General features: G+C 32.9%; 1 protein-coding gene across 1 annotated transcript; it reads left to right on the top strand.

Annotated features, from left to right (window-relative positions):
- Positions 1–17,487: 17,487 nt before the first annotated feature.
- Positions 17,488–20,471, top strand: LOC145588564 (putative disease resistance protein RGA1). The gene is made up of 3 exons (XM_081645199.1): positions 17,488–19,626; positions 19,774–20,275; positions 20,383–20,471. The coding sequence occupies exons 1-3, from the start codon at positions 17,488–17,490 to the stop codon at positions 20,469–20,471; spliced, it is 2,730 nt and encodes a 909-aa protein (XP_081501325.1).
- Positions 20,472–20,724: the final 253 nt, after the last annotated feature.

The following is a 20,724-nucleotide window of genomic DNA, read 5'->3' on the forward strand; positions in this document are numbered from 1 at the left end:
TTAGATTAGTACTTATTAATTTAATAAAGTTCAAATAAATTTTGCATATAATAATTTATTTAATGAAAACAATGTAAAGTATTTATTTAAATAATAAAGAAATATAATAATTTATTCTAAAAATATGGGGGATTACATGTGTGCTTTCTGACTAACATACAATCAATATATTAATCCTAAACCTGTTTAATCTATGTTGGTTGATTATTAATGTACAAATAAATCTATTATTTGAGATCACTTGAATTAAAATCATATTAGCCTAATTCAAATTATTAATTATCTTATTAAGCGTGATTTCAAGTACAAATTCCCTTTAAACCTGCAAGAGAGGGCGTGATCAATCAAGCAATAACAATAATATCAAGCAACATAATAATATTGATACAACAAATCATCATCATAACGATATTCTCATCAAAGCATAATAATATTAGCAAGATCCTAGTCATGATACTAACATGATTAATAACAAATCTTAACATGTCACTAAACATTAAAAATCAAAGCTTTATTCTTAACATGATACTAGCATGATAGAAGAAATAAAAAGCAACTTAAACATGATACTAGAAAGCAATAAATAACATCCTAACATGATACTAGGAATTAATAAAATCTAAGCATGATTTCTATATCAAAAGAATAATTAAGAAGTAATCTAATTACTTACTTTGATGCCTCATATCTCTTTCTATCAAAATAATACACACGTTAGTAAATTCAATAAAATATTAAATCAAACAATTAATTTAAAAATTGAAATAGGTATTTGGGACCAAACCCTCATAAATTATCAACCTTTCAAGTCTAGGGCGAAGACAACTTCGAGCTTGGCTAGGTATGTCTAAGTCTCGTGAATGAGGAATGTTGTATTTGAAAAGGCAAGACTTAGAAAGAGAAAGAAAGAATAAGCTTCTAGCTTTTAAAGAGAGAGAATAGATGATTGTTTATGATTGTTGTTTATTGTTGGTTATTGAAAACTGGGAAATACGACCCTATTTATAGAGAAAAACATCCGGAAAGGATCAGAAAAGATCGAATTCTAATCGGAATAAAACTGCTCCCATCGCGACGCGACAGGGCTATCGCGACGCGATGACGCTGTCGCAATGTGATAGGCCTATCGCGACGTGATGGACCTGTCGCAGCGCAATGGTGCTGCATGATAAAAATTACTGTACATAGTCCTTTTTCCAATATAATTGGATAATTAGAGTCCGTATTTTATCATTAAAATCAGACTAAATTTTTTTTAAAACACTTGTTTTATTTCAACTAAAATTCTTATCTATTCTAAATTATAATTATTAATCCTATTCTTTTTAGAACTTAAAATAACCTTTTAGATTATTCTAGAAAATTAAAGTAATTCCTAATGACTTTAGGAATAATAATTAATGGGCCCTCCACATGATCATTAGGCCGTATATAAAATTCGGTCTGGGCTCAGTTTAGTATTTTGGTCATAACTTCCTCATTATTTATCGGAATTAGGCTTATAATATATCGTTGGAAAGGTCTTTTCAAACCCCATCCAAATACACAATTATTAGACCCATATCATGGACCAAACTAAACTGGATTAGACATTTTTCATAAATAAGGTACGAAAAGAAAGATTTTCGAAAACAGAAAGGAATATTTTTATTAAAAACAGGGGAATCACGAGACTTTTTCACATTTCACTTCGTTCGATAATAAAAAAACGTGAAAATTACTCGTCATTGGGTTTGGTTTTTGGGGAGACACAATTTGGTGTCTACACCACCCCATTTTAATGGTCTCAATCCCAAAAAAAAGGGGAAATTCTCAATGGTGCTCATGAGTTTTTTATTTATCTCAATGGTAAACATAAAAAAAATCATATTATCCTTGGTAATTAGCTATTTGTGTTATTAATTCAGTGGTGATATTAATGAGTTTAATCTACAATTATAAGCATAATCATAGTTAGCTAAAGGTGAAATGACTAACATATCCTTGAATATAAGATTTTCCTTTATTTTTTTAACAATTAAATTATTTTAAAAAAAAAATTAAAAAAGACCACCAACCACATTTTTTCCCAGCCACCACAACCAGCAACCGCCAGTCACCACCTACGCCCAACCTCGATCCCCCTTCCCGATGTCGGTCGCACCCGGACCCTCTGGCGCCTGTGCCGCACAAACCACCAACCCCGTCCCTACCTCCAAGAAACTCTAAACCCTTTAAAAACCATCCCCAACCCTCGAAAAACCCAACCATCCCAACCGGAACTGTAACACTGTAACACCCCCAAATCTCCCGCTACGGAAATACTAGTATAATACGTATAATTATACCGTAGAGATAGACTTGGGCGTGTTACCGCCGCGTGATTACGCAAGGCTACTCATCTTACTAAGAATAACAATACTTTGCAGCGGAAACTTCAATACTCTTCTTTATTAATAATAACCATAAATAGTAACCAAAGTCATGAGTACTTAAAATAGATACAAGACCAAATTCCTAATTTAGTGAAAACCAATCCCGGGACTCCAATGCATCATTTATTGACTCCAACCTGTAAATAAGCAACACTGCTTACCATTACGGTAAACAGGGCGAACCAAAACAAATAAGAAGTACGGGTTAGCAAAATATGCTAAGTACGATAAGTGCAAGATAATTAAACTCAATTTATTCGCAAACATGCTTTAAAAACCAATTCCAATAAATAATCCAATAATTCAAAAACTCATGATTCAAAACCAATTCCAATGATTCAACATTCAAAATAATTGATAAACCAATTCCTTTAAAAATCCAATTCCTTTTTGAACCAATATCTTTAAATTCAATTCCTCACCCAAGTGTGCACACCCCCCAAGCTAGTCTCCTTATATTACAAGGCTATTCTTGAGGAAAGACTAGGTCATACAAAGTCCATAGTCTTATCAATAAACCAAATCCGCATAGTGGGATTACCAACATGCTTATAAAGCATTAATAATAATATTTCAATGGTTCAATAAATCCAATATAATTCAAACTCCTTTTTAATAATTCCACATACTTTCAAAATCAAAACCTCTTAAACAAATACTTGAGAATAAAATCTCATGTTAATAACATTTCAAAATCAATAACTCTTCCTTGAGAAACCTTTTATTTAATTCAATAAACTTTTCAAATCAATTCCTTTAAACATGATATGTAATTCGATCAAACCATTCAAAACATGATTTAAAAATCAATCATTCAAAATACCTCCAAACATAATTGATTTCAAAATCACAATTCAAATCAATTTAATTCAATCACCAATCAAATCATATAAAACATGTTATTCAATCCAATCACTTTCAAAGGTATCTAGCCACCTAACGTACCTTGATCCTTGCTTAGCAAACACGCCAAAAGAACTTCAAGAATCTTGATAGAACACACCCTACAAATAAATATATAACCTTAATCAATATAAGGTTAACAAATAATTAAAAACTCCCAACTATATGTACATGAACCTTTTAATTAATTTTTCATAAACATCATTAAAATATGATTAAAAATACTCATAATAATAATTTTATATTAATCTCCCATAATAATAATAAAAATAATTGAATAAAAGAAGAGAAGAAGAAAAGATAAGAAACCAAGGAAAAGGGAAGAATTGGAATTTCGTAGGAAATAATAGGCAGAACTTGCAGAGGCTATAACTCATTCGATATAACTCCGAATTGGGTGATTCTTGAGCCTAACCTCAAGGATTTTTCGAGAGGTGTGAAACGTCAATACCCCAAAAACTGACCAGAAGTGCCCGAAAATTGGCTTCAAAGATAAACGGGATGATTTGTGTAAAATTGAGAAGAAGAAAAGAAGAGAATTGGTGTGAAGAATGTGAGAGGTATGAAGGGGTATTTATAGGCTAGTATGAGCATGAATTATGGTAGGAAAATGTAGGAAGAATTATGGTAATTAGGGTTTAAGAGATAACTTGGAGAAGTGAATAAAGAATTAAGGAAAGTTTGGATATTAAGGTGATTGTGTATACTTGAATATGGAAGGTATGTATGTCATGAAAAATAATAAGGAAATTAGAATTACTTGGGGAATAATCATAAGGAACAAAAGGCAAGAGAATATGATGATTGAATACTAAAAAGATGGAGAATTAGAATTAAGGAAAATAGGAGATTCCCTTACTAGTATTTAGGAAGATTTTGCTCGGTTTAAGGAATAAAAATAATTGTGTAAATAATATAGAATAATTAAATAAATAATTAATTAATTAAAATACCAATTATTCACCAATAATTAACTAAGAAAATCATATTTTCTATACATAGAAAATCCAAATTTCCTAGCTAAATAAATGGGAATTTTCGGCCATAATAATTAATTCATAAAATATTATTTTCTTAAATTAAAATATCTGAAATATGTAAATAATCCGGTTTTTAAAATAAGATAAATGGATAATAAATCTTATCCAAAATAATGATTAGTTTTCAAAATGCTTTTGGCGCCAAAATTCAAATATTATTTTGGCTCCAAATAATAAATTTACTAAAATACCCTTTTAATAAAATAATTCTTAATTAATAATTAGGAAAATACGTATGAAAATACGTATGAAAATACGGGGTATTACAAACACCCCCAAATTACTCTTCAATAATAATAATCGTAATGCAACTTTAGGGAGTAACTTGGGGATATTACCGCCATGTGGTTACGTAAAGCTTAACAGAGACTTGCAGCGGAAGAAAAGTACTCATTATTTATTAATAGTAATAATAATAATAGTTCAAAACATTTCTGAAGTAACTAAAACACTGATAATATGTTTATTAAATTTAACTAGGTGATCATCATCGCCCATCGTCCCCAATGCAGTATTTAATTCACGTAGTCTAATCGCCATCACCTAGCTACTCATCATTATTAATAAGTAGGGTCAATCCAAAACAAAAGAGAAATACGTATTAGCCAAAATGCTAAGTATATACAAACGCTAGTGTAGGAAATATTTCAAGTATACCACACTTGAGCCCCACTGTGATTATACATTTAAGCATGGTGACGTCCACAGGGAAGGATGCTAGAGCAAAAGAGTCGCCAACAAGTTTTAGGAACTTGTAAACCGTTCACAGGGTAAAGGTTACATCCCTTCACGATCCATGAGATTGCTAACTCCATAGTGGTCTGGAACCAGGACTGGATATTCGGGGATGAAGGTACAAATCCAACCTAAAAAAGATTGAACTTGCCATAAATATAGGCCTCTACTTTATTCTTCTTATATACATGTGCGCTTTCTGACTAACATAAAATCAATATATTAATCATAAACCTGTTTAATCTATGTTGGTTGAATATTAATGCACAAACAAATCTATTATTGGCGATCACTTGAATTAAAATCACATTAGCCTAAATAAAATTATTAATTATCTTATTAAGAGTGATTTCAAGTACAAATTCCCTTTAAACCTTCAAGAGAGGACGTGATCAAGCAATAACAATAATATCAAGCAACATATAAATTATTAATACAACAAATCATCATCACCATAAAAAATCTCAATAAAGCATAATAATATTATTAGCAAGATCCTAGGCATGATACTAACAAGATTAATAACAAATGCTAGCATGTTACTAAACAATAAAGATCAAAGCTTTAACCCTAGCATGATATTAGCATGATAGAAGAAATAGAAAGCAACCTAAGCATGATACTTAGAAAGCAATAAATAACGTCCTAACATGACACTAGAAATTAAAATAATCTAAACATGTTTTCTACAAAATAAAACAATAAAATTACTTACTTTGATGCCTCGTATCTTATTCTATCAAAACAATACACACGTTAGTAACTTCAAGGAAAATATTAAATCAAACAATTAATTTAAATAATTGAAATAGAGATTTAGGACCAAACCCTTAGAAATTATCAACCTTTCATGCCTAGGGCGAAGGCAACTTTGAGGTTGGCTATATGTGTCTAAGTCTTGTGAATACGGTATGGTATTTTGAAAAGGCTAGACTTAGAAATCAAGAGAGAGAAGGAAAGAATAAGCTTTAGCTTAAAGAGAATAGAGAATTAGATGATTGTTGATGATTGTTGGTCATTGTTAGTGATTAAAACAGAGGAAATCGACCCTATTTATAGAGAAAACCGACCGTAAACGATTAGAAAAGAGTTAGAATTCGAATCAGAATAAAATTCCTTTTGACGCAGCAAGATAAGGACTATTGCGGCTCGATAGGACTATCGCGTCACGATCAGATTATCGCGTCGCGATAAAAATAGTTTTTTGCGGATTTTGTTTTTAATCATAACTTTTGATCCAAAAGTCCATTGAATAAGGCATATAATATGTCATTGGAAAGCTCTTGATGTCTAATTTCCACACTAATTAGAATCAGATTAAAATCTTTTGTAGAATAAAAAATATGATCGAAATAATGGTAGGGTGTCAGTTTTGGATAGAGTTTCGTATTTCTTTCATATCTTTTTCGTTATAGCTCGAAATTAATATTATAATATATCATTGAAAAGATAATTTCAAGATCTATCCAACCATCTAAGATTTGGATAAAATTTATGAGGCACGAAAATAATATTTGAACATAAAATAGAAGGAAAAGAAGATAATAGAAAAGGAGGGAGATAAATTTTCTCGTTTGGATAAAGGATTAGGGGAAGGAAAGGGAAGTTCTCTTTCTCTTTAATAAGCATAACCCCTCTATAATTAGAGAGATTTTGAGGGAAAATAGAGTTCACCTCCTCCTTCCTTTCTTTTCCTTTCCTTTCCTCCTTTTTCCCTACCTCCCTCCCCTTCCTTTCTTCCCCTTTTTATAGAAGATGGAACAACCATGGGATTATTAGTTTCCGTTATTTGTATGCTTTATTGTTTTAGAAGTATTTAGTATTTTATTTTAATTCAGGATTGATGGCGATATTCCTTCCTTCACGAGTGGTGCCATTCACACCAGGAATGTCGCATTTGGCTTGAGTGCACTACTCATTATAGGACTGTAGAGTATGGTGGTTGATAGTTCTTATTTTTGAGTTTCTTCTAGACATTTTTTATTATTTTGTGATCTCTTTCTTTTGATTAGATTTTGGTACTACTATTTGTAGAAAATCTTTTGATTAAATTTAGATACAACATTTATTTTGATATTTAGAAAATACAAAATACATATAGAAAAAGGAGGAAAGGAAAAGATGGATATCAACAAAATAAACTTGTTTAGAATAACAATCATATATATTCAGATAAATAAACTTGATTAAAATAATAAGCATGTATTTTCACATTTGTATGTATATAGCTTCACATGGCTCACTCCAATATTAAAATGAATAATGCCTCAACCTTCTTTCAAAAATAATTTCTATTTTTGATTATTCATGAATATCAACTTATATAGGTGTTTTCTTATAATATTTGAATTTTTGTATAAACAAATTATATGAAATTATTAATAAATAAACAAATTACGTATAATTACATAAATATTATATTGTACATAGTTAATGCATATAATTTTGTATATTGATATATTACTAAAAATTTGCATATTATTATTCTCATATTAAACAATTTTATGGTAAATAAATCATAATTTTTTCTTAACTTAAAAATAATGAAAGTCATTCAATATGAGATAAACAGTTAAAATTATTTATACTAGAATATATCATGAAAATGTAGTATTCATTAAAATCATTAATTTTGGTATCGACAAGAAGTGAATTATATATTATGATAAATAAAATCCAGAATCACAATCCCGTTTGGACACTCAATTTCTCACTTAATGACCTTTATATATACATTAATTAATCATTTTCCACACACCCTTAATACATTACATGAGATCACACTAAAAAAACAAACCCTTTAGTGACAACCCATCGATGACAGGCCTATATCCTATCCTTTTCGTGGTGAGTTTAATGACAGGATATGTTACCTGTCACAAAACTTATCCTACAAATTAATAACACAAAATAATAGGAACGACCATCTGGATTGCTTTCAGTCAAAAAAATTTTATTTTTTTCCTCATTTTTGTTCTTTCATCATTTTTGTCTCAGTCTAAACAATTCAGCGCCATTAAATATCAAGTAATCACCATTGTCGGAGTTTCAAATCAATATCAGAATCACATATCCAAGTAATAATCAGGTCTATAATCATTTTACACTTTATTATTTTTAATTTGTATCTATTTTACACTCTTCATTCTGAATTTTTTGCCAATTTTTGTGAAATCGTGATGAATTTCGAATTTTTTTGTGGTAATTGTGATGAAGTTCAAATTGTTTGCTCGAATTTTTATTTTGTTTGTCATAATTTATGTTTCCATTTAGTATGTTGTTTAAGTTAGGTTATTTGAAATTGATTGTTTGATTAGAGGAGTGATGGATTGATAATTGATTATGATGAATTGCTTTTTTTTTTTTAGAAAAAATACACTTTAATAATTCCAACTTTGGCCAATTTATTTTAAATAATCTCAACTTTCGATTACTCTGCAATAATCCCAACTTTCACTTGCGTTTTCTTTCTTCAATCCTGATTACCGGTAACCTGGAGAAAGGGTTAAATTTTTTATAAAAACATATAATTTCCACGTGTCGCTTGTTTATTGGTTAAAAAAATTTATTAAGTTTTTTAAATGAATTTTTTTTTAAAAAAAAATGAAAAAAAAATCAAATCCCAAGCCTGCCATGACCACCACCGGTGGCCACGGCATCCCCAGGCAAGCCCAAAATATGACCCCTTTTTGTTTTCCGGTGCCCACAACCAATTTTCGACACCTCCCTTGCGCTGCTTCCCTCGACCCCAATTAACCTAGCCTCGAAATCGCAAAAGTTGGGAAAGATTTCGAAGGTGGGGAAGGGAGGGGTCGTCGGTTTCTGGGCTGGGAAGGGATAAGGGGCCGGTTTCAATGCTAAGGGAAGGGAGGGGGGGCACCGGTTTTGGCTGTTTGGGAGAGGAGGTCCATTTAGGGCCCGATGTCGGGTGGTTTGGAGGCGGAAATTGGTGGGTTGTGGTGGCGATTTCTGGTGTTATGGGGTGGTTTGGGGTCGATTTCCGGTGGTATGGGAGGTTATAGGGAGATTTCTGGTGGTATAGGTGGTTTGGTGTAGGAAATCGGTGGTGGGGGGCTAGGAAGGGGTGGTTTAGGGATAGGCTCGGGTGAAGGGCCACCAATAGTGGCTGGGATGTTTCATATTTTTTTTTTGTTTTCTTTTTCTTTTTTTTTTATAATTTATAATTTTATTTTTAAACCAATCACGTGTAGACACGTATTAGGTAACCTAGAATAATGGGTTGTTGACTTTTGTTGACTGGTTTGGGATTGAAGAAAGAAAACGCTAGTAAAAGTCGGGATTATTGTAGAATAATCAAAAGTTGGGATTATTTAAAGTAAATTGACTAAAATTGGAATTATTAAAGTGTATTTTTTTTTAAAAGTTATTTAATTGAATTGATGTTTGATTTTACTTAAGTTTAGAAATAATTTCGAAATGCTCATAACATGTTCGATAAAATGCCAAGCTGAATTTAGACAGTTCTTTATGCTGACTCTCCTAAAGGTCAAAGTCTGGTGTTGTTTCTATCAACTATGGAAAGTTTAGACTTGTATGATATATTGGCACCTTAAATTGTGAAAGAGGGAAGAAAAGAAAGCATTTTAGCCACTACCAATGGATTGGTAATGGCATTGGGATTGGTGTAGCTAGGTCTCGGGCATGCCCCTCCACTTTAAATCTTGTTAAGCCGCATTGCTATCTCCTTCTCTATGTCAGCTATAAACGACTTTGACCTTTTCCTTGGAGAACCTCTCAAAACAAGTTCATATTTATATACTTTTGACTTCGCCAAATCTTCCTCACTAAAAACTGGGCAATCACATTCCACAATTCACTTGGCTTAATCTGCCACAATAATAGTAAAATTCCACCAATATCTCATACTTAATGCTCACCCATTAAGTCTTTTCTACCCTTAAGAACACATTTCCTAACCTTCTCACATACAAATTGATTGGAAAATAAAAAAAATTAGATTCCACTATTCGAATCATAATATTCTCCTTCGCTCTCCAAACAACGATTAGAATTTCTTCAATGCCTCGACATTGAAGAGTTTGTTTGTCAAAAGTTTCCCCAATAGGAATAGGGAAATCTGGTTTTTAGTGTCTTCGTCATCCACGTTCTGTAGTTCTACCTCTGTCAGTTTGAATTTTCAAGGTCCTTCGCTAATTCGTCTTCCATAATGAAACCTCTAAAATGAAAAGGGGAGACATCACAGGCTAATAATTGAGATGAAATTGATCGGAAATACCCCAATCAAAGGGACATGCTACTATTTTAACGAGGAACCCTAGTAGGACTTCTTCCTTCTGCGTTTCGTTGGAGTTTTTTTTTTCAATGCATTGAATAGTGACACGTGTACATGGTGGTATGAATTTTTGGATGAAATCCGTTAAATGATGGTAAATTTTTTTTCAAAACGCGTGGTCATGTCCATGGTGCACCTGGAAAGAAAATTAGGCATATTTTAAAGAACATGGGCGACAAATAAAACATTATAGACATTTTTAAATTAAAGAACATTAGCATAATATGTTTTTTTTTTCAGTTTGATCATTATTATACAATATGTTCTTTAATGTATGTATATAAAAAAAAAGGTTAAATTCAACCACCAAAATAACCATGAAAAAGAACATGTTATTTAATGTATTATCATGTTCTTTTTGTAAAGACTTTATGTTCTTTGTAATACCATTTTTTTTTTCAAACACACGTATATTCTTTTCAAACACTAGTATGTTTTTTCTGCCGTTTTTAGTTTATCGGGTGCACTATACTATTTTTTTTTTATTTTTTATTTTTTGTGGTGTTATAATAAATTTTTTGTTATTTATGGGGTTAAAAAACATTTTTGTGTTTTTTTTAAGGTGGTACTAAATGCATATTAAATTTTACGTGAATGCAGGACAACTTAAATTTAATTAAATTTTATAATTCCAAAGTTACCCCTATTTTAATAAATCTATAATCACTTAAATATCTAATAAGTTAAACATCTCCCGATGATATCTTTACCAGTCACCTTATATCTGGATCAATTCATGATACAACTATAAGGCCTACGAGTATATCAAATTGTCGTAATCAATAATTCAATTAGAGCTGTTCATGGATGAGAAGACCCTCTAAGCCCGCTCTATCCGGCCCCAAAATAGGTGGGTTTGGACAACAATTTTAGAAAAAATTGAATATTAGGACGGGCTAGGCCCGGTCCACTTATATAAATGGGCGGATATGGACAAAACAGTTTGTACTGCGAGCTAGCCCGCCTGGCTCGTTTAATAAAAAATAATTTAATAATTTTTTTTTTTAGTTAGTTAAATTATATACATATTTATTTATAGAAAAAAAATACAAAGAAAGTGTATTGGACTCTAAGTTTTTATCAGCTACAATAACTATTGTTTTTTTTTTTTTAAACATATTTTAGCATCGGAAACTTATTATTATATAAGTTCTTTCATAATTTTCACTAACATATGTTATGATTTCAATTTTTTCTATAATTTCTTTATCATTTGTGATCAAGAAATTTTTAAGACAATCATAACATAAATAAATGATAAAATGATTACTTAGTGTTTATAATAATTAAAACAAAGTCCTAAAAATAAAGGAAAAATTGCCAAAAAAAATACAACCTTTGGCCCATTCTTTTTTAATAATAAAACTTTTAGATTATTTTGTAATAATATAACCATTAGGGATGTTAATTTTAAGGAAAATTTTAAATTACCACTCGAAAAACACATCTTTTTTAAAATTACCACCCATTAAATTTTTTTATTTTATTTTATCACCCCTTAAATTAAAAAAGTACTTAGGTTCCCACATTTTTCAAAAATCAGGTGAACTATCCGTCACAAGGACCCACATAACGGCTATATTGAGCCTCCTTATTGTTTTACCCCCGATTCTTTGTATAAAATAGCCACCCAAACCGAATTAGCTGTTTCTTCTCCAATTTCTACCAAATTCTCACACATTTTGCTAAGTTTTATTTGAAGAAGAATCCCCCCAACGGCCCCAAGTGTAGAAACTCCATTTGCAATTAGGTACGATAAATTCTCTGTTAAAATTAGGGTCCTTCGCGCATTATAATTGAGGGGGAATTTGGGGATTTCATGAATTAGGGTTCTTCTCTACATTTGGGGATTTCATAAATTAGGGTTCGTCGCACATTATAATTGGGGAAAATTTGGGGATTTCATGAATTAGGGTTCTTCGCGCATTATAATTGGGGGAAATTTGGGGATTTCATGAATTAGGGTTCTTCGCGCATTATAATTGGGGGAAATTTGGGAATTTCATGAATAGGTTTTAGTTTAATAATTTTGAGGGTGGTTGACAATTGATAGAGAATTTATGAAGAAAGAGGAAGAAGATAGATGATTTTTCAATGAAGAAATTGAATGAAGGAAGGGTTTAGTTGAGTTCAATAGAATAGTGAGAGGGTGTAATTGAGAGAAAAAAAAAAGGAGGAAAATAAGTTAGGTTGGGCCCGTTGACGCACTATTTAAATGCTTTTTAAATTTAAGGGTGGTAAATAAAATAAAATAAAAAATTTAATGGGCGGTAATTTAAAATTTTTCCTAATTTTAAACAAGATAAAATTGACTTTTCGGTGGATTCGCTAAATTAAGCCTATTTCTAACCTCAAAATCCACCAAAAAGTCATTCTCAACCCTTTCCTAACCTCAAAATTCATCGAAAATTCGATTTTGTCTTATTTAAAATTAACACCCCTAAAGGTTATATTATTACAAAATAATCCAAAGGTTGTATGGTTAAAAAAGAATGAGCTGAATGTTGTTTATTTTTGCAATTTTTTCAAAATAATATAATAAGAACTAAGATTTTAAGCCCGTTAACCCGCGAACAAGCCCGACCTGTTTAATAGGATGGCTATAAACAAATTGTTAAGCCTGTATAAAATGGCTTGGGTTTGCTAGATTAAGGCAATTGGACAAAGTAAAAACTATAAGCCCGGCCAGTTTTTTTCTTAAGACCATAAATGATCACCTCTAAATTCACAATTTTTTTTTTTTTTTTTTTTTTTTTTTTTGAAACCAAGCTACGAATATCATTAAAGGAGATCAATTTCTGCCAAAGTAATCAAGCTTTGGGAAAAAGGACCGAGGAAAATAAGTTCATTACAACCTCTAGTATCCCATCTAGCAACATGATGTGGTAGAGTATTAACAAAAAATGATTAAAATAGGAAGCCAAACTAGAAATATCATCTTAAAGCAAGAAAATGAACCGCATTCACCAGCATCACAGCATGAAGCCCAATCTTCTGGCAAGTTGCAAGCCGAACCTACACGCAGCAGCTTCTGCAGCACTCAGCACCAACCTGACGCACAGCAGCAGCAAGAAGCGAGCCCTGCTCACTTCTAATAACCAGAACATGGCCAAAGCTACCGAATCCTGTGGCCAGTACTCGGCTTGGGCTGCCGGACAATGGAGAATAAGAGAAATCAGTGCATCCTTATCAGGTACTGTAATAAGAGGAAATAGATGTCAGGGGTAAGGAGGAAAATGTGAAATTCCTTCTTTTTTGAAGGAAAATGTTATTTACATTTATGAAAACTAAAAGTCATCTCCCAGACATGAATTATGAAATACTATCTCTGTCTTTCTCATTTCGTTTCTTGATTTAGTGGATCCAATTTTAGTGATTAATTTGAGTTATACCTTTATAAATACAATTTATTGGTTTTCACTTATTATTCATCTTTTTGATGTCCATGTCTATAAATTTTATTGTTAATAATTTAAGTCCTTCCATTCAAATTTTTTTTTCTGTTTGTCAATTTGGTTTTTTTCTAGGTTTGATAAAAATGTTAGCCTAAAGCTGCATTAAGTGCATCGAAAAAACTCGCTGGTTTTCAAGAAGTGGCAATCACAACTTTGGCTTATTGAAAATTTCTGTTGGAAGCTTGTTTGCACGTGGTTAGTCCGTTAGTGTGATCCCTGCCTTTCTATTAGGTAATGCTCCTGTCTAAATTTTATCAAAGGTTAGAGATTCAAGCTTTGTTCTTTGTTCCTGGTATGGGTTCAAGCTTCAAGTTGTTCTTATTTATCTTATGTGAAATCTGTTCAATCAGTTTTTAGATTAAGTGAGCTGGTGATACAAAATGGTTGAATTAGCTAACTGTAATTGCATAATCTGCATTTACTTTTTTTTTAAAAAAAATAATTGATGTTTTGAATTTTGCGCTTTTGCTTCTCTCTTTGTCTCTCCTAAGGTTTTTGCTTTGTATAGTTCTGTTGACTGTTGGTATTTGCTTGGTGCTTATTATTTATTTTTTTAAAAAATTATGACTTTAGTTACAATATGGATTTTGTTTTCACTGCAGTGATTTAAATTCAACGTTTTCAGTTTTTTTTTTTTTTTTTTTTTTTTAATTAATTTGTGGAGCATTGATATATTGATTTACAGAAGCTACAAAAAAAGTTGTGTTAGGGTATGAACACATACCTCTATTTGTTTTCCTCTTATGTAGCTTAAATTTTTGTAATTATTTTGGCCTCTTTTTATGGTGATGTACTTGAGGAATTGTAAAACTAAGAAATTTTAGCCTCAATTTCAGAAAGTAAGATATCATAATTCATAAACAATGTGCAAATGTCTACCAGCCTTTGGTTGTGCCAATGGTTGGAAAATTGGACCTAATCTCCGATGGATTAAATCCTGTTTTGAATCTATATTAGTGTCGGACTGATTAATTATAGTTTTATGAATGTAGTTTTCACTTTATCGTCTCCTATACTCTGTTATGCTTTCATCATGTTTAGTGCAATAATTATTCTCTATCAACGTATTTTAGTTCATGGATGTCTATCAATGCACTTCAGGTTATCTTGTGTGGCTCAAGGTTAAATTTATGTTTGAATCCGGTGAAGATGTTAACTGATGTTAATTGATATTGGTGGAAAACTAACCCTCCAAAATAAAGGAAAGATGGGAGGGGGGAATGGAGGGTGGATTTTTGTATACTTGGTAATGGTTGTGTAGATGATACTGTGAATATCATCTTAAAAGTTTTGCTAAGTATACCTTTATGAAAATGTTAGATGTTTAAGTGTTGATGCTGATGTTTATAAAAATGTGAATATCATTTTGATTTTGAGATTTCAAAATGCTTTTCACTTTTTTTTTTTAGGATTCAGAATAAAGACATCAAATTTATGCCGTGTACTTAAAAATTTAATACCTATATTTTTGCACCATTGCCTTCGTTGAGTGTCAGTTTCATTATAACAGTTCTCTTTTTTTTTTTTAATCATTCTCTTTAGGGTTCTTATTATCTTTTGTGTCCCACCACTATTACTTTTTCCTCTTCCTAATCTATTACTACTTTTATATATTTATTTAAAAATTATTTGTTTGGGTCTTTAGCTGATTAGATTTGGTAATGGTAAGGCTCAGGCATATGTTTAACCATTCTTCCCCTGCTTAGTCATTTAGTGATGATAAATCTGTTGTTTGTTTAACCCATTGCAAACTTAGAACTGAGACATGCAACACATGTTAGAAGACTTAGAGCCGAGACAGTATTTATTAACAGCGTTTTTTGTCAATTATAAACTGATGTTTTCTGTATTCTACACAAGATGAGCATCTGAACACTCCAGTGCTTTGATTTTTCTGAACGGGCTGCTCACAAGTGCTCTCTTTACATAGATGAGGGTAACTTGTCGTCGTTGTGCACTCGCATTTTTGTAGTTTACCGGGAAACATTAACGATATGGAGAGGGTAGAAGGATTGTATCTTGATGCCTTGGGATATCCTTACATGGAAATTGTTTATGAGAATAATGAATTTTTAGAACTTCACTCTTTATAACATCTGCATACATAAGAGACTCATTTTTCCTGTAATAAATGTTGCATGTCTTCAGAAATTGTCAAGTGGTTCTGAAGATTGAAACCATTATACTGGAGTTTGATGCGTTGTGACGAATGGTATCTTCTCTTGAATTGGGATCAAAATAATTATAATTTCTTAGCTTCATTTCATAGTTGCTTGTTTTTCTTTTAATTCTATGTTGGGGTTCTTATTTGAATTTGTTTCTTGCTAACTGAAAACACTGCAACAAAAGAAAGTATTCATCGGTTATGAGCAAATGCATTTCTATTTACTTTAGTGTATGACCTTGACTGTTGGCATGCTGTGCCTGTGATGAAATATATGTGCGTTTGTAGGTAGTCAAATAGAATTGCTTTAATTAGAGGTGAATGTGTAATTTAAAGGCTATTAGCTCAATTGGTAGAGCAGTGTGTTATACTACACAAGTGTGGGTTCGACTCCCACATAGCCCTGATCAAGTTTGTTTGATTTTTGTGATTTATGCTTAAGAAAAAATATAGCCAAATGAGATCTTGTTAGAATTGTGTCAATGTGTACTGATAATTAAAGATATTAGTGATTGAAGTTATGCGTTGATAAGTGTTACAAAAGAAACTCATCAACAAAAACAATGGAGGTAATATATTATAGATCTTGAAAGGTTATCAATATGGGTGTCTATGATTTCGAAAGATAATGAATGTTGGTAATAATATTTTTAAAAATTATTTAAAAAAACGCCATTGAAACATTAGTGTACGTTGTCTGCTTTGATTTGGTGGATAACTACTGAGTGGCAGCTTGCCATTCGTTGCGATATGCAGCCAGCTACCTTCCTGCTATTTAAAACTTGATCAAAACTTGTAGTTGTTAGTAGGTGACCTTCGTGTGGCCGCACATCCACACAAACTGACGGATAGTTTCTACCACCCCGTAGTATATACTACCCATGAGATGATTTCAGTCCCATGACATAGTATTTGGGAAAAATCTCATTTTAAATGGAAGTGTATCACAAGTAATGATGCTCTTATGCTATAAGGTCAAAGTTTTGTTTAAAATGATCAATTATATATCTTGATTCTTACTACAAGTTTTTTATGGTCAGTTTGTACAAAATGCTATGTATCACTAGGAACTGAAGTAATACGTTTACATGTCTTTGCTCAACTATAAACCATGCCCATAACCACACCACATTAGCTTCTGTAACACTTTTCTTTCTTGCGGAGTATACATGTAATTACTCATACAGTTGAAATTTCAAACTCAAATAGAGAAATAACATGGAAACTACTTTGACATTTCTAGACTCACGGATGAAGTCTTAAATATTGTCTAAAAAGGCGGCCGACATTTTTCTTGCTTTCCCACATTATTGTGGGAAGTATTTCTTAGTTAGCTTTCTTGATTTTCTCTTATTGTCTAAAAAGGCAGGCAAAAATGTTTCTATGCAGTATATCATTTTCTCTTGTTTGCACTATTTGAATCTTGCATACTCCTCAAGTCCACGCTGAAGCGTTACTGAAAATGGATCCTGCTACACTTCTAACACTATCACAAACAATACTGCAAGTGCTAGATTCTCACTTTGTGCAGGAAGTTGGGACTCTTCTAAGTTTCAAATCCCAAGTTGCTAAACTGAAGGACACCATGATCACTATCAATGCTGTGCTCCTTGATGCAGAAGAGCAAGAGAGACAGCAGATTCAAAGAAGCAATGTGGACTGTGATTGGCTTAACAAGCTTAGAGATGTTTTTTTTGAAGCAGATGATCTGTTCGATGAGATAGCCTACATTACTCAGCGCATCAACCTCATGCCCGATAATAAACTAAGCAAAGAGGTACGGGTTTTCTTCTCACGCTCCAATCAGTTGGCTTTTGCTTACAATATGTCCCGAAAAGTCAAGAGAATCAGGGAAAGATTAGATGACATTGCCAAGGATCGTCGGGACTTTGGCTCCACTGTAGGGGCAGGTAGTGTTGCAGCAAGAATTGTGATAAAGAGAAGGGAGGACAGTCACTCTTTTGTACATGCTGAGGATGTAATTGGACGGGACGAGGACAAGAAGTTTTTGATAGACATGTTATTGGATCCTAGTGTGCAAGAAAATGTTCATTTTGTAGCAATAGTTGGGATTGGGGGCTTGGGGAAAACCACCCTTGCTCAACTAATCTACAATGATGAGACAATTATGAGAGAGTTTCCATTGAGGTTGTGGGTTTGCGTTTCAAATGAATTCGATATCAAAATGCTGCTTTTCAATCTTTTGAAGCCCCTTCAAAGAAAAGAAAATCCTTTGAAGCGAACGACTAAAAAGAACAGTCTTCAAATGGATGATCTTCTAAGTGAATTTCAAAAAATGATTAGTGGGAAGAAGTACTTGCTTGTTTTGGATGATGTGTGGAATGAGGATCGTCATCAATGGCTTAAGTTAAGGGAATTGTTGATTTCAGGGGAAAGTGGAAGTAGAGTTGTGGTGACTACGCGCTCTAAGAGGGTGGCTAGTATCATAGGAGAATGTTCAACCTATGAACTAGAGGGTCTCTCTGAAAATGATTCGTGGCATTTGTTTGAGAAGATGGCTTTTGTGAATGAGGAGGAACGAATGGACCTTACCCTCATTGAGATTGGAAAACATATTCTTAAAAAATGTGCCAATGTTCCTCTTGCCATAAGGGTTGTTGGAAGCATTCTTTATGATCAGAGCAAAAGCACATGGCTATCATTTAAGAACAAAGATTTGGCAAGAATTAGCCCAGATGACGAAAATGGTATAATGCCTATATTGAAGCTTAGTTATCATCATCTTTCGTTGCCATTAAAGAGTTGTTTCAGTTATTGTGCCTTATTTCCTAAGGATTACAGCATAAAAAAGCCAATCTTGATCAGTCTATGGATGGCAAATGGTTTCATCACACCATTAGAAGGACAAAGGATTGAAGATGTCGGAGAGGAATACTTTATGAGTTTGCTGCAGAGGTGCTTCTTTCAAGATGTGGAAAGGGATGACATTGGTGAAATTGTGACATGCAAACTGCATGATCTTATGCATGATGTTGCTAAAGATATAGCAAGAACAGGCATGTTGGTGGAAATGGCTAATCCTGCTGTAAGACGGTCAAAGGAAAATGCTCGACACTTGTCTTTTCAGTTGGTTCGTCAAGAGCACTTGAGAAATATAAGCCTTGGAAATGGTAGAGAATTACCTTCAAAGGCAAGATACTTACGGGTTTTATGCTTGTGTGACTCAAAGTTGACCACCTTGCCGAGCACTATTGATGAACTGGTTCATTTGAGATACCTGGACCTGTCTTCAAATTATTTGTTGAAATCTCTTCCTGAAACTCTGAGCAAACTAATTAACTTGCAGACATTACGGCTTTCTGGGTGCTTCAGTTTATGGAAATTACCAAGAAACCTGAGCAAACTTGTGAATCTAAGGCACTTAGATAACTATGCTTGCAATAGATTGAGTGATATGCCTCCAAGAATGAGTAATTTGACATGCTTGGAGAGGTTATCACTATTTGTTGTGAATTATAACATGAAGAGGCAGGCACATCGTGGTGAGTTAGAAGACTTGGAAGCTCTTAAAAACCTTGGAGGCAGTCTTCATGTTAGAGTTAACAGATATTCAACTGACGATGTTGCAGGAGTGAAATGTGTTATAGGCCTTCAACATCTGAAAGATCTATATATATGGATAAAATGTCACGATGGATCAAAATTATTGCTCAAAAGTCTTCAGCCCCATCCTAATCTTAGTTGTTTGTATTTGAATGGGTATGAGGATGAGACGTTTTCCTGTTAGGAATCATCAAGGGACTTACAGACTTCGATTCCAAATCTTGTTAAATTCTCCCTATCTGTCAGTAGAAGTTTGCTGCATCTCCCTTTACTGAGTCGATTGCGTCACTTGAAAGTCCTTGAACTTAGGCGGCTGCATAATTTGGAATACGTAGAGAGTACTAGTGATGGTGGGGATGTTAGAAATACAGCTTTCTCTGCAAGTACATCGACTGGGTCTGCACATGTACAACCATCAGTAGTTTCATTTCCATCTCTTGAGAGCCTTCAACTACATGACTTGCCAAATTTGAAAGTGTGGCAGAAAACCTCATCAAGGGTTGTAGAGTCTGTTTTGAGACCAGTGCCATATCTATTTACTCGTCTCTCTAATTTGGAAGTTAGAAAATGCCCCAAGATGACCTCCATTCCTCTAATCCCACATTTAACAACATTGATTCTTTCGCACAAAAGCAGTGTCTGCTCTTCCCCCTTATTATTGACGTCTTGTAGCTTAACTAATTTCCGTGAGTTGACTATAGAATTTTCTTTCAACAACACTCTGAATAATTTGTCACCAGTCAAGAACTTGTTTACAAGCCATTGCTCCTCCTTATCTTCCCTTGTCATTCAGGGATGGCGTTGCCTAGAGATCAGCTTGTGTGGAGGGGGGATGGAGCATCTCACTGCCTTACAAGAGCTGCGACTACAGGACCTAGATGACTTGGAAGAATTTCAAGATTGCAGTCGCTATAATATGATGTGGAAATCTCTTAAAAATCTCCGGCATCTGCAGCTAAAAGAGCTCCCAAAACTAGTGAGTCTGCCCCAGGGAATTCAGTATTTAACTGCCCTACAATCCCTCCATATTGAAGAATGTCACCGTCTGAAAATCTTGCCAGAATGCATGAGTTGCCTTAAATCTCTCCGGTCTCTTCATATATGTAGATGTTATGAGTTAAAATCATTGCCAGAG

This window comes from Chenopodium album, chromosome 17 (assembly GCF_948465745.1).
Source record: "Chenopodium album chromosome 17, dcCheAlbu1.1, whole genome shotgun sequence".
Taxonomy (NCBI): domain Eukaryota; kingdom Viridiplantae; phylum Streptophyta; class Magnoliopsida; order Caryophyllales; family Amaranthaceae; genus Chenopodium; species Chenopodium album.